Source organism: Gigantopelta aegis, chromosome 11, assembly GCF_016097555.1.
Source record: "Gigantopelta aegis isolate Gae_Host chromosome 11, Gae_host_genome, whole genome shotgun sequence".
Classification (NCBI taxonomy): domain Eukaryota; kingdom Metazoa; phylum Mollusca; class Gastropoda; order Neomphalida; family Peltospiridae; genus Gigantopelta; species Gigantopelta aegis.
In genome coordinates this window covers 10,337,327-10,361,112 of record NC_054709.1, presented here as the reverse complement: position 1 = coordinate 10,361,112, position 23,786 = coordinate 10,337,327, and the positions used below count along the sequence as shown (strand labels likewise).

The 23,786-nt window shown below is 38.0% G+C and overlaps 1 protein-coding gene across 1 annotated transcript in view; it reads right to left on the bottom strand.

Moving 5' to 3' along the window:
* The window catches only part of LOC121385539 (cubilin-like), a 172,125-nt gene extending 158,422 nt beyond the window's left edge, over positions 1–13,703 (bottom strand). Inside the window, exons 1-5 of the mRNA XM_041516248.1 lie at positions 13,574–13,703; positions 11,761–11,811; positions 11,174–11,290; positions 8,020–8,115; positions 6,672–6,716 (exon numbers count right to left, since the gene is read on the bottom strand). Of these exons, the coding sequence (XP_041372182.1) occupies positions 6,672–6,716; positions 8,020–8,115; positions 11,174–11,290; positions 11,761–11,811; positions 13,574–13,696 (432 nt within the window). The 5' untranslated portion in view covers positions 13,697–13,703. The remainder of the gene's footprint in view (positions 1–6,671; positions 6,717–8,019; positions 8,116–11,173; positions 11,291–11,760; positions 11,812–13,573) is intronic.
* Positions 13,704–23,786: the final 10,083 nt, after the last annotated feature.

Here is a 23,786-nt window from a genome sequence, read left to right as displayed (position 1 = left end):
TGCCTCGACTGGGATTTGAACCCAGTACCTACCAGCCTGTAGACCGATGGCCTAACCACGACGCCACCGAGGACGGTAAAGCCTAGTACATGTATATACAGTGAAACCTCTCAAGACCGGACCCTCTGTAAACTGAAATTCCCTCAAAACCAGACGTTTTACAGAGTCCCTTTTTAAAAACAGGACAGAACTTAACCTATCTAAACTGGATCCCTGTTAATGCTGGACATTTTTATTGGTAACAAGAGTGTCCGGTTTAGAGGGGTTTCACTGTATTTCCAGCTTCTTTTTTTAAATATGGTTAAAAAATACATGTTAGCTATCATTATGGAGAAATGCATAAAGATTTCTAGACAAATGTGCATTTTTAGTTTTCATAAATGGATTAGAAACTCACCGTGTATAAGATATTTGCATACATGCATATATCATGAGTCAGATTATACTAAACTGGTATTTAGAAATCACCTGTGATCAAAAGTTACTCAAATAATGTGACAAAAATAGCAAAGAATTACCAAACATGTACCGACACTTAATTAATTTTGTTGGGTATAGCCAGGTCATGATAATATTAATTTATGATAATAATAATTTGTTTCTACATTGTGAGAAAACAAATTCATGGCACACCCTGCCAGTTGCTAAAGAAAACAACTACCATACTAATTATTTCTTTAGGGTAGGCTGCAAAATCCATAGCTAAAAACAACTTCACTAATTGTAATGGCTTTTTTTCCCGATAATTATTCACAAAAGTGCTTAAATGTTTAGAAAATTTGCAAAAGCAAAATAACTTCCTAGGTGATTTTTTGCATGCAAGTTTCTATTATAGTTAACTTAGCTTAGTGCAAAATACAGAAACTAATGACAAAGAAAATTACAGATATGCTTGTTTCAGAGATAAACTAAAAAAAAAAGTTTTAAAAAGTTTTTTTTTGTTTAACAACACCACTAGAGCACATTTATTTATCAATCATTGGCTATTGGATGTCAAGCATTTGATAAAACAATTTATTCACAATCTTAGACACAACCCCTTACATTTTTCCATTAGCAGCAAAGGATCTTTAATGTGCATTTTTCCAAAGACAGGACAGCACATACCATGGCCTTTGGTATACCACTTGTGGGATGGCATAAAACCCAATCAGAGAATGGTTCCACTGAGATGAAGGGAGGAAGTAAATTTAATGATTATTTAACGACGCACTCAACACACTTTTTATATGGCATCAGATATATGGTTAAGGACCACAAAGATATTGAGAGAGGAAACCCACTGTCGCCACTTCATGGGCTACTCTTTCGATTAACAGCAAGGGATCTTTTATATGCATTATTCTACAGACAGGATAGCACATACCACAGCCTTTGTTACACCAGTTGTGGAGCACTGGCTGGAGCGAGACCACTGACATGATTCAATCCTACGACCACAGCACCTCAGGTGAGCGCTCTACCAACTGAGCTAGATCCTGCCCCATAAACTACAGAGAGTGGGCCGAATTTATGAAGCCAGTTTATGTCTTACACACATGTAACTACAGACATTTACAATGCTTTAAACACCTGTTTATGTCTTACACACGTGTAACTACAGACATTTACAATGCTTTAAACACCTGTTTATGTCTTACACACGTGTAACTACAGACATTTACAATACTTTAAACACCTGTTTATGTCTTAAACACGTGTAACTACAGACATTTACAATGCTTTAAACACCTGTTTATGTCTTAAACACGTGTAACTACAGACATTTACAATGCTTTAAACACCTGTTTATGTCTTACACACGTGTAACTACATACATTTACAATGCTTTAAACACCTGTTTATGTCTTACACACGTGTAACTACATACATTTACAATACTTTAAACACCTGTTTATGTCTTAAACACGTGTAACTACATACATTTACAATGCTTTAAACACCTGTTTATGTCTTACACACGTGTAACTACAGACATTTACAATGCTTTAAACACCTGTTTATGTCTTACACACGTGTAACTACAGACATTTACGATGCTTTAAACACCTGTTTATGTCTTACACACGTGTAACTACATACATTTACAATGCTTTAAACACCTGTTTATGTCTTAAACACGTGTAACTACAGACATTTACAATGCTTTAAACACCTGTTTATGTCTTACACGTGTGTAACTACATACATTTACAATGCTTTAAACACCTGTTTATGTCTTACACACGTGTAACTACATACATTTACAATGCTTTAAACACCTGTTTATGTCTTACACACGTGTAACTACATACATTTACAATGCTTTAAACACCTGTTTATGTCTTAAACACGTGTAACTACATACATTTACAATGCTTTAAACACCTGTTTATGTCTTAAACACGTGTAACTACATACATTTACAATGCTTTAAACACCTGTTTATGTCTTACACACGTGTAACTACATACATTTACAATGCTTTAAACACCTGTTTATGTCTTACACACGTGTAACTACATACATTTACAATACTTTAAACACCTGTTTATGTCTTAAACACGTGTAACTACATACATTTACAATGCTTTAAACACCTGTTTATGTCTTACACACGTGTAACTACAGACATTTACGATGCTTTAAACACCTGTTTATGTCTTACACACGTGTAACTACAGACATTTACGATGCTTTAAACACCTGTTTATGTCTTACACGCGTGTAACTACATACATTTACAATGCTTTAAACACCTGTTTATGTCTTACACACGTGTAACTACATACATTTACAATGCTTTAAACACCTGTTTATGTCTTACACAGTGTAATTACATACATTTACAATGCTTTAAACACCTGTTATGTCTTACACGCATGTAACTACATACATTTACAATGCTTTAAACACCTGTTTATGTCTTACACGCGTGTAACTACATACATTTACAATGCTTTATACACCTGTTTATGTCTTACACGCGTGTAACTACATACATTTACAATGCTTTAAACACCTGTTTATGTCTTACACGCGTGTAACTACATACATTTACAATGCTTTAAACACCTGTTTATGTCTTACACACGTGTAACTACATACATTTACAATGCTTTAAACACCTGTTTATGTCTTACACACATGTAACACCTGTTTATGTCTTACACACATGTAACTACATACATTTACAATGATTTAAACACCTGTGTTTAAAAGAAAGAAAAAACAGGCTTCGTAAATTTGGCCCAGAATAAACAATGCAAACTCAGATATTACAAAAATGATGAATCCCAAACTAACTAGCATGCTGTGTCACCTATATTAAAAAATGTTAAATTCCAGTGCATTCTGCAAGCATTTAATATATGTGACATTCAACAGAGCTTCTAGATTATGGTAGCCCAACTCTCATGGCTAGTGACATTCAATGTTGGGTTAGTAAATAACTAATATTACCATGCCCAACAGCTAGTGAAAACAAAAGTTGTCAAATGCTGCATTTTAGTCTTATTTTTTAAATATGACTATCCTAAGTAAAATTTTATTTACTTAAAGTAAAGTAGGGCTAGTGGATTTTTAATCATGGCTAGTAAATTTCTTAAATTACTGATCCCATGGCTAGTGAATGTTATAAAAATTCTAGAATCCCTGCATTCAAAAAGAAATAATCAGGCTACAAAATTTGTTACTGTAAACAGATCCATAGGACCAATATCTGAAATAGGGGGAAACAGACCACCATTTGTCATGTGGTTCCTTGTTGTAGCTTAACATAGTTCAATTTAGGAAAGTAGTTCCTTTTTAAAGGGACAGATCCTAGTTTTTTAAATACTAAGGCATATTTGTCACCTAGACTCTAGTTTCAACCCATAAAAATGAACACTTAAGTTTGGTTAATTTACAAACCTGTATCAAATTTGGATACAACAGAGTGAAACAAGAGTCTGTGACATTGAAATACACTTAAAAATAAGACTAAAACATGACTCCATAATCATTACTTCTCATACGCACATGCGTTTTAAAAAATAAGACAAAATGCATTTTATGGTATTAGAGACACCAGGATGACCATAAACATTTCAGTTGTACGGAAATGGATAATCTAAAGAATAAAATATAAGTAATGTTTGATTTAAATGATCATAAACGGCTCTAATAGTGAAAGATATGCCTCAGTGTTTAAAAACTAGGGTCTGTCTCTTTAAGGGATCTTCGTGGATTCTGTGATCATAGACACAGCCTAATATGACTAATAAAAAACAATTTTAATTTTCCATCACTCAGCTCACAATTCACTAGCTTTGCAAGACCTAGGAAACAAGAATTGCAAATTCGGCAGTGTGCATATTTCTTGCATGGCAACATGCACAATCAAATGTTCTGTCCTCATGCCATATAAACTGGTATCACATCATACCTGGACAAGTAACTGTTGTATTTGTCTGCGGACTACCCTACCCCTCCCGCCACCACCACCGCCACCACCACCACCACCTGGTACCAAGGGATTCACTTGCAGAGTGGCCATCTATTAATGTCAAGTTCAAGGTTACAACTAAGTCATTCTTAATTTTTTTAATTACCTGCTGTAACATGACCTATAATTGTGGCAGTTTTAAAATAAAACAAACTTCACAGGATTGTTTTGTGCTAAGCACGGGAAGGGGGGCAGTTATTAGTTTACTTTTCAATGGGGTGGGGGGTGGGAAGGGATGACACAAGTCTAGTGCAATCAATGGAGAGAATATGCTAGAAAGTTAAAGTTTGATTAATTAATCATCGGCTATTGGATGTCAAACAATTGGTAATTCTGACACATAGTCATCAGAGGAAACCCGGTATATTTTTTCTGATGCAGCAAGGGATCTTTTATATGCACTTTCTCACAGGCACTAAAGCACATACCATGGCTTTTGACCTGTTGTGGTGCACTGGTTGGAATGAGAGAAAAAAAACCAATCAGTTGACTGGATCCACCAAGGTGGTTCGATCGTACGATGCAAGCACCTCAAGTGAACACTCAACCGACAAGAGTTAAATCCCGTAAAAGAATGTGCTAGAATACACATTGAATAGAACAGATGTTAAAACCCTTTTTATTGGTTAACTGGTCCTGTTGTCCACACTGTAGATGTCCAATGAGGTTGAGGTAACTTTATTTATGTGGCTCTATATCCAAACACAGTTTAGGCACGTCCATCTCAAGTCCAGTCTTTGGCAAGGCCAGTGGCTGAGCATGGGACAGAAGATGTCCAAATATAACAGCTATGTCAATTCATGGCCATATTTCATAATGGTACACTTTTAAATTGTACTATTTTGTACATGGATCATTTCATTTGTCAATTGATCGCACAAATCTAATTTTGCATAACCTATTTTTTGTTCGCACAAAATTTAGCGCACCATTTACTTGGATATAACTGGTTAAGCAAAAAGGAAATGGTTACCTGGATTTATTTCTGTGTAACCGATAAATGGGTCATGCAGATTTTCAATTCTCACAGGCCTATACAAACACTGTTGAATACGTAATCTCTGAACAAAACATTCTCAAAAGCAATTTTGCACTTAATGTTTCCTAGTTTTCTGGAAAAGGATGCATCACGCACCCAGTTTATTTTATTGCAGGGAGATGCAATGTGACGTCATTTGAATACTGACATCATTCAAATTTAAAAACTACCACACCAGTCTGTGCATGCCAATATTACACTAATTAGATATTGAGTAATTGTTACGACATGAGTAATATCTTACACTGGTGTGTAATAAATATAATTATCTCGCCTTCATGTAAAATACTCAAATTTGATTGGTTATCTAGCCTTGGAAAACAAAACTTATACCCCGTGTGGGCGGAGTCAAATCTCTTACACCCCACCTGTAACATCGAACTGTTGTTATTGTATTAATGCGCCATGCAAAATTTTTCTGTTACCAACGTAAGTAAAACATGGCTGTCAAACAATTTGCCAAACACTCGGAAAATGAAACTGAAGAAAAGCAAGCATTTTAATGTGGCGAAGCATTGTGATAATACAGTTAATTTTCAATTTGAATGACGTCAGTATTCCAATGCTGTCACTTTACATCTCCTTACAATAACATTAAACTTGGTACATGATGTTGGTATTGAGTTTTTGGGTTTTTTTTAACATTATTAACGCAGCTGAATGTGTTTGAAGACAATCTTGTAATTAAACATGTCGGCAAGATAAATTCATTGCAGAAGCATCACTAGGGGTTTATGGATTTTTATACCGTCTGTATTCTCTTGTACCCCTCGCCCTCACCTTTGGCTCGGGGTACAAGAGTATATAGACAGTATAAAAATCCATAAACCCCTTGTGATGCTTCTACAACTTATATTATTATCATAATGGTTATATATGGAGATGTTATTATATTAAGGGTTATACGTGTAAATACTGCTGAAATAGTAGTTACAAATGTACATAGTTATAACAAGGGTTACACATGTCATGTAACGATTATAATATAATAAGGGTTTTATACGTAAATATTATTATGATAAAGGTTATACATATACAACAGGGATTATATATGTAAATGTAATAATAATGGTTATACAGGCAAATATTATAAGGGTTATACATTTAAATATTGCTATATTTAGTAGTAACCTAATGGTAAAGGGTAGATAACTCCATCCAACTTACCCGACTGACTAAATTGTTGGATGTCGAGGATGTCAATGATGTAATCTGATAAAACATGCAATCATTCAAATCTAATGTTCAAAAAATGAATGAATCAGTGAATCAGTGAGTGAGTGAATGAGTGAATGAATGAATGAATGAATGAATGAATGAATGAATGAATGAATGAATGAATGAATGAATGAATGAATGGTTAATGACACCTCAGCATAATTTTTTTATAAATATATTTAAGATAAATGAAGGAAGGAAGGAAGGAATGAACAAACAAATGAATAGTGTAATGACACCTCAGCATTTAAAAAATATGGACAAGGAAACATATTATAAATATTATAAGATGAATGAACGAACGAACGAACGAACGAACGAACGAACGAACGAACGAACGAATGGATAAATGGTTTAATGACACCTCAGCATAAAACAATTATGGACAAGGAAAAGAGTGTTATAAATATATTTAAGATGAACAAATGAATGAACAAACAAACAAACAAACGAACAAACAAATGGTTTAATGACACCTCAGCATTAAAAAATATGGACAAGGAAATGTGTTATAAATATTTGTTAAGATGAATGAACAAATGAATGAATAAATGAATGAATGAACGAATGGTTTAATAATACCTCAGCATAAAAAAAATTGTGGATGAGGAAATGTGTTATAAATATTTGTTAAGAGATGAATGAATGAATGAATGAATGAATGAATGAATGAATGACACCTCACAATTTTAAAATAAATTATGGACCAGGAAATGTGTTATTAATATATTTCTTAAGATGAATGAATGAACGAATGAACGGACGGACGGATGAAAGAACGGATGGTTTAATTACACCTCAACATTAAAATAAATATGGATGAGGAAATGTGTTATAAATATTTCTTAAGATGAATGAATGAACGGACGGATGGATGAAAGAACGGATGGTTTAATTACACCTCAGCATGAAAATAAATATGGATGAGTAAATGTGTTATAAATATTTATTAAGATGATGAATGAATGAATGAATGAATGAATGAATGAATGAATGAACAAATTATTTAATAACACCTCAGCAAAAAATGAATGAGGAAATGTGTTACAAATATATTTAAGATGAATGAATGAACGAATGAATGTGTTACAAATATATTTAAGATGAATGAATGAACGAATGAATGTGTTACAAATATATTTAAGATGAATGAATGAACGAATGAACAAACGAACGAACGAACGAATGAATCAACAAACAAATTAATATTAAATGACATCTATAAATTACGGACGAGGAAATGTGTTCTATATATATATGTATTAAGATTAATATGAATAATAAAATTTCACAGTACCCTGTTCTCAACGGTCGTAAGACGGGACGACAGTTGTGACTGGCCGGTTGATATCCGAGACTCTGCACTCGTCAGTCGAGTGTTCCCGCTGTTCATCTAAAACAATACAAGTTTCTCATCAGTATAGTTATTATTTTTATTACCTAAGCAAATATAATTTTTATTACAGATACAAATATAATTTTTATCGCCAACAGAAATATAATAATTTATTATTAACTTCACTATTATCAATTTTATTACTCATACGATTACAATTATTAATAATAAAAATTATAAGTTAAAGTTTGTTTGTTTTTGTTTAACTACACCTCTAGAGCATATTGATTTAAATTATGAGTTATACACAAATATAATTTTATTATTAACACAATATGATTTTTATTTAAACACAAATACAATCTTTTAACTAATAAAGTTAAAGTTTGTGATGCTTAACGACACCACTAGATTTATTAATCATCAGATATTGGATGTCAAACATTTGGTAATTTGACGTTTACAACTCCTGCAATTAATAAATTGTCCACAACAAAAAACATGCCGTTAAAAAAAAATATGAATATAGTTCAAGGCTAAAAATTGCCATGTGGACAATTATAAACTCCACGGCATTGCCGACTGCAGTGGGCAATTGCACGGGTTGCATATAGTCTCAGAGAGGAAACCTGCTACATTATTTTCCATTAGTAGCAAGGTTTCTTTAAGATGCACCATCCCACAGACAGGATAGCACATACCATGGTCTTTGATATACCAGTCATGGTGCACTGGCTGAAGCAAGAAATAGCCCAATGGGCCCACTAACAGGGACCTATTGTGCATCAAGCGAGCACTATACCACTGGGCTACATCCCACCCTGTTAGAAAGCACTACACCACTGGGCGACATCCCACCCCGTTAGAAAGCACTACACCACTGGGCGACATCCCACCCTGTTAGAAAGCACTACACCACTGGGCGACATCCCACCCTGTTAGAAAGCACTACACCACTGGGCGACATCCCACCCTGTTAGAAAGCACTACACCACTGGGCTACATCCCACCCTGTTAGAAAGCACTACACCGCTGGGCGACATCCCACCCTGTTAGAAAGCACTACACCGCTGGGCGACATCCCACCCTGTTAGAAAGCACTACACCGCTGGGCGACATCCCACCCTGTTAGAAAGCACTACACCGCTGGGCGACATCCCACCCTGTTAGAAAGCACTACACCACTGGGCGACATCCCACCCTGTTAGAAAGCACTACACCACTGGGCGACATCCCACCCTGTTAGAAAGCACTACACCACTGGGCGACATCCCACCCTGTTAGAAAGCACTACACCACTGGGCTACATCCCACCCTGTTAGAAAGCAGTACACCACTGGGCTACATCCCACCCTGTTAGAAAGCACTACACCACTGGGCGACATCCCACCCTGTTAGAAAGCACTACACCACTGGGCGACATCCCACCCTGTTAGAAAGCACTACACCACTGGGAGACATCCCACCCTGTTAGAAAGCACTACACCACTGGGCGACATCCCACCCTGTTAGAAAGCACTACACCACTGGGCTACATCCCACCCTGTTAGAAAGCAGTGGGATTTAGCTGGTGATATAACACACTCACTTGATGAGTGATCAATCTAGGGTGAAAGAAAGAAGTGTTTTATTTAACGACGCACTCAACACATTTTATTTACGGTTATATGGCGTCAGACATATGGTTAAGGACCACACAGATTTTGAGAGGAAACCCGCTGTCGCCACAAAATGGGCTACTCTTCCGATTAGCAGCAAGGGATCTTTTATTTGCACTTCCCACAGGCAGGATAGCACAAACCATGGCCTTTGTTGAATCAGTTATGGATCACTGGTCGGTGCAAGTGGTTTACACCTACCCATTGAGCCTCACTCAGGGTTTGGAGTCGGTATCTGGATTAAAAATCCCATGCCTCAACTGGGATCCGAACCCAGTACCTACCAGCCTGTAGACCGATGGCCTGCCACGATGCCACCGAGGCCGGTAAATCAATCTAGGGTGAAACTGTTGATGAACCCATTGGGCTACATGTGTATTTCTCATTCCAGCCCCACTAACTTCATTCATTTGAACTTATTTCAGTGCTTATATCCAATTAAGCTTCAAGCATGCTGTCCTGGACACACACCTCAGCTATCTGGGCTGTCTGTCCAGGACAGTGGGTTAGTTGTTAGTTGTTAGTGGTTAGTGAGAGAGAAAAAGGTGTAGTGGTCTTACACCTACCCATTTAGCGAGCAGCGAATCCAATACCTACCAGCCTGTCCAATGGCTTAACACGACACCACTGAGGCTGGTACCAAGCAGCGAACCCAATACCTACCAGCCTTATGTCCGATATCTTAACCACAACACCTCCAAGGCTGGTACCAAGCAGCGAACCCAATACCTACCAGCCTTATGTCCGATATCTTAACCACAACACCTCGAAGGCTGGTACCAAGCAACTAACCCAATACCTACCAGCCTTATGTCCGATGGCTAAACCACAACACCTCCGAGGCTGGTACCAAGTAGCGAACCCAATACCTACCAGCCTTATGTCCGATATCTTAACCACAACACCTCGAAGGCTGGTACCAAGCAGCGAACCCAATACCTACCAGCCTTATGTCCGATATTTTAACCACAACACCTCGAAGGCTGGTACCAAGCAACTAACCCAATACCTACCAGCCTTATGTCCGATATCTTAACCACAACACCTCCAAGGCTGGTACCAAGCAGCGAACCCAATACCTACCAGCCTTATGTCCGATATCTTAACCACAACACCTCGAAGGCTGGTACCAAGCAGCGAACCCAATATCTACCAGCCTAATGTCCGATGTCTTAACCACAACACCACCGAGGCTGGTACCAAGCAGCGAACCCAATACCTACCAGCCGTATGTCCGATGGCTAAACCACAACACCTCCGAGGCTGGTACCAAGTAGCGAACCCAATACCTACCAGCCTTATGTCCAATGTCTTAACCACGACACCACCGAGGCCAGTACCGGGCTGTGAACCCAGCACCTACCAGCCTCATGTCAGATGGCTTAACCACGACACCACCGAGCTGGTACCACTAACTAATAATGGTCTAAAGTAAAAAATATAAGGCAGAGACGTACGTTTGATGTTAACGTGGAAACACTTGACCTCAGCGACCTGACAGTCTCTTGAACACTCTGGAGATTGTTCACAGATGTCTGGAGTGAGTTTAGTCGGCTATTCAGATTGGGAGGAATCTAAAAAACAAACACAAAAGATACTTTTGACATTTCATTTGAGAGGAATTTAAAAACGAAAAACAAAAGATACTTTTGACATTGCATTTGGGAAGAATTTAAAAAAAAAAAAGAAGATACTTTTGACATTTCATTTGGGAAGAATTTAAAAAAGAAAAACAAGATACTTTTGACATTTCATTTGGAAGGAATTTAAAAAACAAAGACAAAAGAGACTTTTGACATTGCATTTGGAAGGAATTTAAAAACCAAAAACAAAAGATACTTTTGACATTGCATTTTGGGCGGAATCTAAAAAACAAAAACAAGGCGGGCGGGCAGGAGGTCGGACGGACGGATGGATTGGATGGGATGGATGGGTTGGATGGGATGGATGTATACAGACGGACAGATGTATGGATGGAATTACATGTCACTTAGAATATACATTTTCTAATATTTGCATCACTTAATTAAGCTAAAATAATTACCTGAGTTTGACTTGTTCTTAGCCTGTCAATGGACTGTTTATTTGTTCTCACCTGTAATAATGAAATAATAAAACACATAAATATTAAAATGAGCAACGCAAAACAGCTGTAATATTGAAATAATAAAATAAACAAATACTGAAATTAGCAACATAAAACAGTCATACATTAAGGCACTGGGGGTCATAAAGAGATATCAGATCTCCGAATTTCACAGAAATAATTGTTTACAGTAGCATTTCAGCATATCATGAAACCAAATCAACCCATTGTAATGTAAAAAAATATATATGCCATTATGATGAATAAAAAAGGAAATAATGTTTTATTTAACAACAAACTCTACACGTTGTATTAAGCTATATGGCATTGGTTTTATGGATAATGAGAGAACCTACTGTCGCCATGCAACAGGACTGCTTTTTCCAATTATTAGCAAGGGATCTTTTATAAACACCATTCCATAGACCAGATAGTCTACGACTGAAGAAAAGGAAGGAAGGAAATGTTTTATTTAATGACACACTCAACACATTTTATTTAAGGTTATTTGTGTCGGACATATGGTTAATGACCGCACAGATATTGAGAGAGGAAACCCACTGCTGCCACTTCATAAGCTACTTTTTTTCAATTAGCAGCAAGGGATCTTTTATATGCACCATCCCACAGACAGGATAGTACATACCATGGCCTTTGTGACACCAGTTATGGAGCACTGGCTGGAACAAGAAATAGCCCAATGGATCCACCAACGGGGATGGATCCCAGACCGACTGCGCATCAAGCGGGCGCTTTACCACTGGGCTACATCCTGGCCCTGACTGAAGAAAAGTGTTCGATGGGTTTTGCTGATCACGGGGCAGGTGGCAAATTGTCGGGAGTCCTCTAACTCTCCTGTTGATTCAAACGTTAACAGGGAACATTTCGTTAAGTTTTGCGTCACAATTTGCTTTGTAAAATGTCAGAGATTTTGCAGGGAGGGATGTAGACTGACAAGCAAAGTTTTCAGGGAGGTCAGGTAATGCTACCTAGGGAGGTCTAGACTGACAAGCAAAGTTTTCAGGGAGGTCAGGTAATACTACCTAGGGGGGTCTAGACTGTCAAGTAAAGTTTTCAGGGAGGTCAGGTAATGCTACCTAGGGGGGTCTAGCTTGACAAGCAAAGTTTTCAGTGAGGTCAGGTAATGCTACCTAGGGGAGTCTAGAATGACAAGCAAAGTTTTCAGGGAGGTCAGGTAATGCTACCTAGGGGGGTGTAGACTGACAAGCAAATGCTACATAGAGGGGACTAGACTGTGGCAAGTGAAGTTTCAGGGAGGTTGGGGGGTCATGCTATCTCGGAAGATATACTAAAGAACAAGAAAATTTGCTGGGGTGGGGGGGGGGGGGGGCAACTTCCAAAACCCACTCTCACACCTGTATTGCTATGCAGTTCTAAAATAGTCTGGTAATCAATCTTCAACAGATTAACTAAGATTTAACTGGCTTCGGTGGCACAGTGGTTAAGCCTCGGACTACAAGCTGGTAGGTACAGGGTTTGCAGCCCGGTACCGGCTCCAATCCAGACCAAGTTCTTAAGGGCTCAAAAGGTAGATGTAAGACCACTACACCCTTTCCTCTCTCACTAACCACTATCCAACTAACAATTAACCCACTGTCCTGGACAGACAACCCAGATAGCTGAGGTGTGTGCCCAGAACAGTGTGCTTGTAGCTTAACTGGATATCAGCACGGAAATAAGTTGAAATGAAATGAATGAACTAAGATTTAGATAATACAAAATTCTGTGGGTAATATATCTTTGTTCTTACCGACTGGGCAATAACTCTGATATTCTCCCCATCCACTGTGATGGCGCCACCTCCTGAAGACCGGAACGTGATGTTGTGGTTAGTTCCCGATTGGAATATTAGATGTCCATTCTGCGTCATCATTCGAGGTCTGAAAAATAATGAAACAAATGAATAAATGAATGGATGGATGGATGGATGAATGGATGGATGGATGAATGGATGGATGGATGGGTGGGTGGGTGGGTGTGTTTTGGGTGGGTGTGGATGGATGGATGGATGGATGGGTGGGTGGCTGGGTGGCTGTTTGGGTGGGAGGATGTATGTGTTTGGGTGGATGGATGGATGGATGGATGGATGGATGGATAGATGGATGGACGGACGGACAGACGGATGGGATTTGGGTGGTTAAGTTTTAGGGTCTGTTTTGGGTGGGTGGGTGTGTAGATGGATGGATGGATGGATGGGTGGGTGGGGGTCTATTTGGGTGAGTGGATGTATGTGATTTAATAATAATCAGCTATTGGATGTCAATCATTTGGTGATTCTGACAATAGTCTTAGAGAGGAAACGTGCTACATTTTTCCATTAATAAACAGGATAGCACATGCCACAACCTTTGATATACCAGTTGTGGTGCACTGGCTGAAACAAGAAATAACCCAATAGACCCACCAACGGGAATCGATCCTAGACTGACTGCATTAAGAAAGCACTTTACCACTGGACTACACCTCGCCCCCAAAGGAACAAACAAATGAATGAACCAACAAATACATCTCAACAGCAATAAAATTACAGCGATAAAAAAAAATCATACATCTGCACAAGACTGTCAAAGTGATAATATTTTGACAAGGTAGTTATTGCTAGCATGAACGACTCAGGGCTCAAACTTAAGAATCTGTCACCTAGGGCATTTTTCTGTTATAAATGCTGTGGGTGAAACAGCCCACCAACAGCAGTTTTGAGCCTGCCTATGGCAATTTTTTTTTTTTTTTTTTTATAGCAAATAAACATGACTGAAAGGTTATTTTGTTGCATGTAGACATATTTGAAATGTACAAATGTTAAATACTGGCAGATAATGTACATAAGATATATTCATTATGCTGTTATTTAGGAGTTTTACCGACTGCAGTAATTTTTATTCAGCAGCACAAAAGTGCCATCAGTGATGTTCCCAACAATTTATATCTCAACAACAGCAATCGGTGCCGTCATTAAATTCAAGCCCTGATGACTGTTAGGTACTTTGTCACAGGAGGACTGCCACTCTCCAGGATGATACAGCCTTCAAAATCTGCCTGTACCATTTTTTAACATAATATTATCAGAATGAAATACCAAAAATTTGTTATGGTGTCTTTTGACTCATTGTGATCGATCCCTGTCGGTGGACCCATTAGGCCATTTCTCGTTCCAGCCAGCGCACCACGACTGGTATATCAACAGCAGTGGTATGTGCTATACGGCCTGTAGGATAGTGCCTTGCAACTAATGGGAAAACGTGGTGGGTTTCCTCTCTGACTATATTACCGAATGTTTGACATCCAATAGCCGATGACTGATATATCAAAAGCTGTGGTATGTGCTATCCTGTCTTTGGGATTGTGCATATAAAAGACCCCATGTTACTAATGAAGAATTGTAGCTGGTTTTCTCTCCAACACTGTCAAAATTACCAAATTGTTGTCATCCAATTGCTGATGATTAATAAATCAATGTGCTCTAGTGGTGTCGTTAAACAAAACAAATTTTTAAATATTTTTTGTGGTCGAGTTGTTTTGGTTTGGGGGGGGGGGGGGATTGGCGGGCACTTTCTTTGGGCTGATCTTTTAACAAGTTGATCCATGTGCCTCTTTTGCCTCAGTCGCGCCCTCTCCTTCACAATATTTCCTGGATTCGCCCTGGATCATGCAAGACACGTTTATCATTTATCCTTAGAAAAGCTTAATTATTTTAGTCACGGTGAGTGAGCCTATTAATAGTCTCACGAAAAGTGAACACTCCATGATACTAAAATTTAATAAATAATTCTGGCCATTAACAGACCTAGTACATAACACAGGTAAACTGATAAGTTATATATAAGAAATAGAACATTTCACATTTTCTGTCAAATACGATTTTTGCAGTGAAATACAAAAGATATATCATCTTGTAAAAAAACAGTTACCGACTGCGATTTATTTTACGTTCGTGGCGCATGCGCGACCTCGGTGATATGGCCACCCAAATCCGGAAATATATCCGCAAAAGTAGTCGGCTGTTAAATATATTTCGTGTTTAGAACATCAGTGTCTTTATAAACAAAGTGGTTGTTGCTGTCCAAATGTTTATAATAGCCCAAATCGGATTTTAAGATCCAATAATTTCGTACGTACGAAAAAATATGTAGGCCTATTACGAAGTAAAATTAAAAATAAAGTTCTGCTACAAACGTTAGCACACGACCGCAAACACACGGGGTAATATTACACAGACACTGGTATTCAAAACAACAAGTATATAATATGTAATTTTAGACGCCAAAAAACTCCGTAAAGGTATGACTATACCAAATAAAATCTCATAGGCGACCATGTTAACGTTTATAAGCAATTACAGGACTTGTGGTGTTAACTTCTCTATCAAAAGTCTGTGCACCTCGAACTTTGACCCAGCCGGAAATTATTTGGGTTAGTGCTACCTAAAGGCTCATAGACATTTAGACTGGATGTGGTGCGTGCGTACGGTCCGCCTGTTACATCTGATGCATCTACGGTTTGGTCATGTATGTAGGCTTCACGATTATTTCACTGCGGGTGGCCGCATGCGTTTTGCAAGCGCACGCATCGCATGCATCCAGTCTAGACGCTCTCATACTAATGTAGCCTATTTCGACTTCTTCTTTTTTTAAAGGAAGGGACAATTAAGGCATTTGACCTGGTATGCATAGTCAACGATATATAAAGCACATTATTGCTTAATATCAACAAGTATAATTGTATAGTTAATTAATATGACGTCACTTAACCCCAAGCTATACCACCGGATGTCACAAAACTGAAACATAATGGCTGCCCCCAGTTAGCAGGATAATCATGGGTTTTTTTTTTTATTAACTCTAAAATTACGCGTTTTTCATTTGTTAAAGTGTCAGTATGTGTCGGTGGTCCGGATATGCATCTTTCCAACACATAAGGCTCATGTTTGAGTTTACTCTCCCTTTAAAGTGTCAGTATGTGTTGGTGGTCAGGGTATGCATCTTTCCAACACATAAGGCTCTTGTTTGAGTTAACTGTCCCTTTAACCGGACCGCATGCACGCGTTGCATTCAGTCTGTATGCAGGGGCGTAGCGTGATTTGGCCCTGGGGGGGGGGGGGGGGGTCGAATATGAACCAAGTGGACCTTTTTCTATTTTGTTTTTGCACCACCAGAAACTCCATATGTATAAACCTGTATGTTTTAGTTCTGAAAGCGGACCATTTGCTTCAGCGGGGGGGAGGGGGGGTCGCCCAAACCCCCCGAACCCCCCTAGCCTACGCCCCTGGTATGAGCATGTAGTCGGAAACAGCATACAAAGGATATTCCCTTTAATTATGTCTACATAATACAAAATTCCACAAATCAACGCCTCCAAACCCTGAGTGAGTGCTCCGCAAGGCTCAATGGGTAGGTGTAAACCACTTGCACCGACCAGTGATCCATAACTGGTTCAACAAAGTCCATGGTTTGTGCTATCCTGCCTGTTGGAAGCACAAATAAAAGATCCCTTGTTGCCTGTCGTAAAAGAGTAGTCTATGTGGCAACAGCGGGTTTCCTCTAAAAACAGTGTCAGAATGACCATATGTTTGACGTCCAATACCCGATGATAAGACAAAAAATCAATGTGCTCTAGTGGCGTCGTTAAATAAAACAAACTTTATTTTTAATCCATGTAAAAATGCATAATGATTCGTTTGAAATCATATTTAGTTGTTTGTTTTAATGCATGAATGCATGTATGTTATTATCCAGGCCACCGCTTTACGAAGCGATCTTAGCGCTAAGGTCGCCTTAAGTGCATGAGCTCGCTTCGTAAAATGGCATCCAGATTCAAGCATTTTCGTTTAAATTAGGCAAACATTAGCTTGCTCCTTTACAAAAATGGGAACCTGTACGCTCATGACTCCACCCCAATGCATGAATGCATGTCATTATCCAGGGCCCAATTTCACAAAACATCGTAAGTCTCCTTTTGCACGTAAACGTAAATCTACGACTAAACCACAGTTCTTATTACTGTTATAGTACAACAACAAAATTTAATATAGTTAGAAGTACACGTAGGCCCCCATTTCATTTCCATTCGTCCTTAAAATACTCTATTTTCCGTAATGATGTACTTTTCTTCGTGAAATAGATGCCATACACATGTAAACGTGTGTCCGGTATATTTGCCAGTAGCAGACGTAAACTTACGATGTTTTATGAAATTGGCCCCAGGGCACCGGTTTACGAAACGATCGCAGCCCTAAGATCACCGTAACTGCATAAGATCGCTTCGTAAAATGGCATCCACATTTAAACATTTTCGTTTAATTTTGGCAAAAATCTAGCATGCTCCCTTACAAAAAATGGGAATCCATACGTCTATAACACCCCCCCCCCCCCCCCCATGCGATTGTAACGCTAAGATCACCTTAAGTGCGTAAGATCGTTTCGTAAAATGGCATCCATATTTGGGCATTCTAGTTTAAATTTGGAAACATTAACATGCCCACTTACAAAAATAGAAAGTTAGAAACCCGTACGCCTGTTACTTACACCCGCCCCCCCCCCCCCCCCGCCCACCCCCCACCCCCAGCTTCCCCAATTACTGGTATCTTTCGACGTCTGGTCAGGTCAGGTCATAGGGTTTTACGTGCACATTCAGAACAAGCTATTGTAGCGCACGCCTGTCATGGGCACAAGAGCCGGTCTTCGACGTATACATACTATATATTTTTATAGCGGTGCAGTGCAGTGGTAGGGGGCGTTTCCGTGTCCGGAATGTTAACAACGTGTACGGTGTAACGGATACGCCGCCAATGTCATTCCATCCGATAAGTGTGTCCATTTACAGACACACATGTGTCCACAACAGCAGGTAACAATTACAAGACTGCAAATAAAAATGATAGAAATCGGTGGTCGCACCTAAAATTGTTAGCCTTGGTTTCTAAATTATAGGGGGCGGGACCGAGTGGTAAAGCGTTCGCTTGATGTGCGGTCGGTCTGGGATCGATCCCCGTCGGTGGACCCACTGGGCTATTTCTCGTTCCAGCCAGTGCTCCACAACTGGTGTAACAAAGGCCGTGTTATGTACTATCCTGTCTGTGGGATGGTGCATATAAAAGATCCCTTGCTGCTATTAAAAAAAAGTAGCCCTTGAAGTGGCGACAGCCGGTTTCCTCTCTCAATATCTGTGTGGTCCTTAACCATATGTCCGACGCTATATAACCGTCAATAAAATGTGTTTAGTGCGTCGTTCAATAAAACATTTCCTTCTAAATTATAGATGTTCTTCGGCTAGAGTTATGAAATACATTTTGACCCTGCTGCTATTCGATAGGATTAGCATTATGTGGGGGCAGTTGGTTTTTATTCGAGACCAAATGTCGAAATAACCTTATGTTATGTTGAACACCAATTTAAATAGCAGTAGTTTTCAATGAGCTGGGGTGTCGTTAAAACTAATTGTGTTTTCTTGTCTTTCAGGACACGTGTACATGTACGTGTACCAGGCCATTTTACATGCATACCACAACTTAATGCAACTTGTTAACGTATATTTCGCAACAAAAGTTCGTGTATTATTATCGAGTGTAACCGGCGTCATCTCATTGTTTGGCTCGCGTTTGATGAATTCCGTTTACATAAAATTTCGATTCCTCAAACACCCCACCCCGCCCCCACCCCACCCCCCTCGCTAATCATGCTGGCTACGGGCCTGAAGTTATATACACTATTCATAAGTTAGACCAAAGACCAAATTAGGATCGTATCGGGTTGCATGGGTCTACCACTCTGGTTCTCAGGTAGAAAATACAAAATAGTAACCAAACACTGTATATGTTTACTTCAAACTGATCTTCATGTAAAGAAGAAGATGTCATCTAAATTCTTCAAAACAAACAACGCAAACACCATGTCAACTTTTACATCCGTGTTTGCATTTGATGTCAAACTTTGAGCCTGTGATGGCTCATATATGTTTTAAAACTTCGTAAATATCAGATATTATTTCAAGTCAAGTTGTATGTATTTGATATAAATGATAGTGAAAATAAAATAAAATAAAATAATTAATTAAATAAGATAAATAAATAAGTAAATAAATAAATACATAAATAAATAATTTGTGGATAGACATGTAACATTGATTAGTAGTTGTACGACTTTTTTTTTTATATAAAACGATAAGGGGAAAATAGAGCTGCGATAAAGGTCTATGTGAGTTAAGTTTTGGGAGGTTTTTTTAGGGCGAAGGGGAGGCATATTTTATTAAATTTTAAATACTGATATATGTGGAGAATTAAACATCACTGAAAATCCGCGTGAGTATTTAACTATAATTCTAATTGTTAAAAGTTAATGTTTCACTACTTTTGGTCTTAAACCATTCCGATGTAAACTTTAGTAAACCGTTTTTCGCAACCATTTTAACATCTTATACGAAATATGTACGTTAGTCGCTAGAGAAAGAAAGAAATGTTTTATTTAACGACGCACTCAAAACATTTTGTTTACGGTTAAATGGCGTCAGACATATGGTTAAGGACCTCACAGATTTTGAGAGGAAACCCGCTGTCGCCACTACATGGGCTACTCTTTCCGATTAGCAGCAAGTGATCTTTTATTTGCGCTTCCCACAGGCAGGATAGCACAAACCATGGCCTTTGTTGAACCAGTTATGGATCACTAGTCGGTGCAAGTGGTTTACACCTACCCACTGAGCCTTGCGGAGCACTCACTCAGGGTTTAGAGTCGGTATCTGGATTAAAAATCCCATGCCTCGACTGGTTCCGAACCCAGTACCTACCGGCCTGTAGACCGATGGCCTACCACGACGCCACGGCCGGTCGCGTCGTTAAATAAAACATTTCCTTTTTCTTCTAACAGTCGTTGATTCAATGATGTGTTGGGATCGAGAGGGGAGGAGGGAGGGGAAATCATTGCAGGCGCGAATCCAGTAATGTGTGTCGAGGGGGTCTAAAGTTTGTTTTGTTTAATTACACCACTAGAGCAAATTGATTTGTTAATCATCGGCTATTCGATGTCAAACATCGGGTCATTTTGACATATAGTCTTAGAGAGGAAACCCGCTACATTTTTCTATTAGTAGCAAGCGATCTTTTATATGCACCATCGTCTAAACGAACCCCCTTGCCGAGGCTAAAACAATTGTTACACTGCAGTATTAGACTATTCATATAGGTGTCCAAATGGTCACCATAAACGAGTGGGCTATATCTCGCAGCATGTTATAATGATATTATAGACCTACGTGTGCAATATACTATGTATATAATAACAGAAAAATAGAAATGCGAAATTTCACAGCACAATAACTTTTTTTGAAACTATGTTTTGAAATTATTTATAATAATAATAATAATAATAATAACAATAATCTAAGAGCAATTTTGGTTGGTTTAGGGAAATGATAATATATTATATAACAATATAACAATCAAATCAACCATCAAGATGAGACATAGGCCTCCTTTGTCATTTTATAAAAATAAACAAATGAAAATATCTTTTGTCCCATATAAGTTCAATGTATTGTTATTATTATTTGTTTTAATTATTATTAAAAAAAAATTGTAAATTTATTTATTTATTTATTTGTTAATTTATTCATTTATTTATTTATATATTTATTTATTTATAAATTCATTTATAAATGTATGTGATGTTTATTTATTTAGTTAATTGGTAACATAAATAATGTACTTACTGGCTTGATGATATTTGTCGCTTTTTTCTGGTATTCTGTTCAGTTAATGAAAAACTAATCAAGAAAATTAGAAACGCCAAAAGGGGTGTTGTTTTTAGTCTAGCCATGTTGAGCGTCTCTCCAACATGTACCGTATGCACGCTAGTATTTGTTTTATCCCGTAGAACCATGGTCACTCCATTTGACATCTAATAACAGGGGCAACAGATTCAGTTACAAACGTAAACCCAACACTGAATTACATTCTTGTAAGAAAACATTAACCATTACTGCCTTTCATTTGCAACAAATTCTGATAAAGTCAATTTTATTTTAAATTTTAAGATTAATTTAAAAATTATATATATTTTTAAAATGTTAAATTGTTAACTGCACCCCCCCTTTCGGGTAATACCATTAGTGAAATTAAAGACGCTTGGTTCGTCCGACCCCTGGACTTTCACTCCCATTATGTATGGTGGTGGATAGGCTACACTGCGGTACGGGGTGAAACTCGATAGGCGCGTTATGTGTATTGTTTTACAGTTAATACTTTGATGTAGCCGCGCGCGATCTCTACTGATGTTAATGCACATTCTTTTAATTACCGCTCGATTTTAAGACGCAATTTCAATTAATTATTACATACCCTACACATGGCCGTCTATATAGTCTGTGATAACTAAAGGGTTGGGGGTGGAGGGGCCGGTTAAATATGGAATAAGGACACAGTAATAGGCCTATACGGCAAAAAACGGCATTTAAAAGCACTTTTTCGTATTTTTGTTATCCTTCTCTCCACCCTTACCATTACCCCAGAATGGTCGAGATGTATATGATTTTCTTTTTTTTTTTTTTTTTTTTTTTAAATTTATTTATTTAAATTTTGAAGAATTTATACACTGCTACGAAACAAATTTCATGACTTTTAAAGACATTTCCATGTTTTAAAAATATTTATATACAATGCGTATATTTATAACGATTTTTTTTTGCGACCATTAACATATATTACAGTGTTTGGTGCAAATATTTTTGTGTTATTTTAAATGGTAGAAAAATCATTTTTGTCGATCCAACTCATAATTCTATATGTCTTTCCAGGCTTGGAAAATGACATTTGAAAGTTCCATCACTAGGATTTCCATCACACAGATTTAGCTTTTATTAAATTTATATTTTGTGGGAGGTTTTTGTTGTTGTTCAACTATTTTGTGGCAGGGTTGTTGTTTTTTTGTTGTTGTTCAACTATTATGTAGTCCCTATTTATTTATCTATCTATCTATCTATCTATCTATCTATCTATCTATCTATCTATCTATCTATCTATCTATCTATCTATCTATCTATCTATTTATTTATTTAACGTAAAATCTATTATTAGTGAAGGTTTCGTCTCCGTCTGTCCGTAATGCCTTTCAATATTAAGATGAATTTTTTAAATAAAGATGTTCCAAAACTAGTTTTCTGATAAATTTAGTGCTGTATATTGTGGATGGTGAATTAAAAAAGACCCCATAGGAGTCATTGAAAGGGGCACTTCAAATGGACGAGGCAGAAGTCCAGTCTCGGGACCGGGACCCCCGTAGCCCCCCCCCCCCCACACCCCCACCCCCACCCCCACCCCCATCTCCACCCCCACCCCTGGTTCCGCCAATGCTCTCGGACAAGCCGGTAATGGGATTTGTTTTAATTCAATCGCTGTTTGGTTAGTCATACAATTGGTCTACTATTGGCCTAAGAGGCTTAACGTTATGATGATGATAACTAGTTTAACGTGCCCATATACCACTAGGGTTTTCGAACACGCCCATCCCGAGTCCGACCTCCGATAAGATCGTTGGCCTGACTCGGGATGGAGGGGGGGGGGGGGGGGGGGGTGAAAATGGGCAGAATTTTGAAAATAGCAATTAGTAAAAAAGTTAATAGAATAAATAAAAAAAATAAAAAGGTTACAAGCCAAAAAAAAAAAAAATTGACTGCTCGGCCGAATATTTACATAATTTGGAGCATTTTAGAAGGACAGTCCAAAACTAAATAAGAGAAAGAAGAGAGGATCGGACTATTTAATAATATTTTTAAAAAAAAATAATAATAATAATTTCGACATAAAATTTGAACGCAGATCTAAAAGTTTAAAGTCCGATCGATGTTTACGCGAGTGACCTCGTTAAGACCGTTTGGGTGCACAACTTAAAGGGACGAGATGGGTTGCATCCCGTCAAGAAAACCCCTAGATTGACAGTCGATAGACGTTGAAGGTTTAGTGCTGTGCTGAAATACAG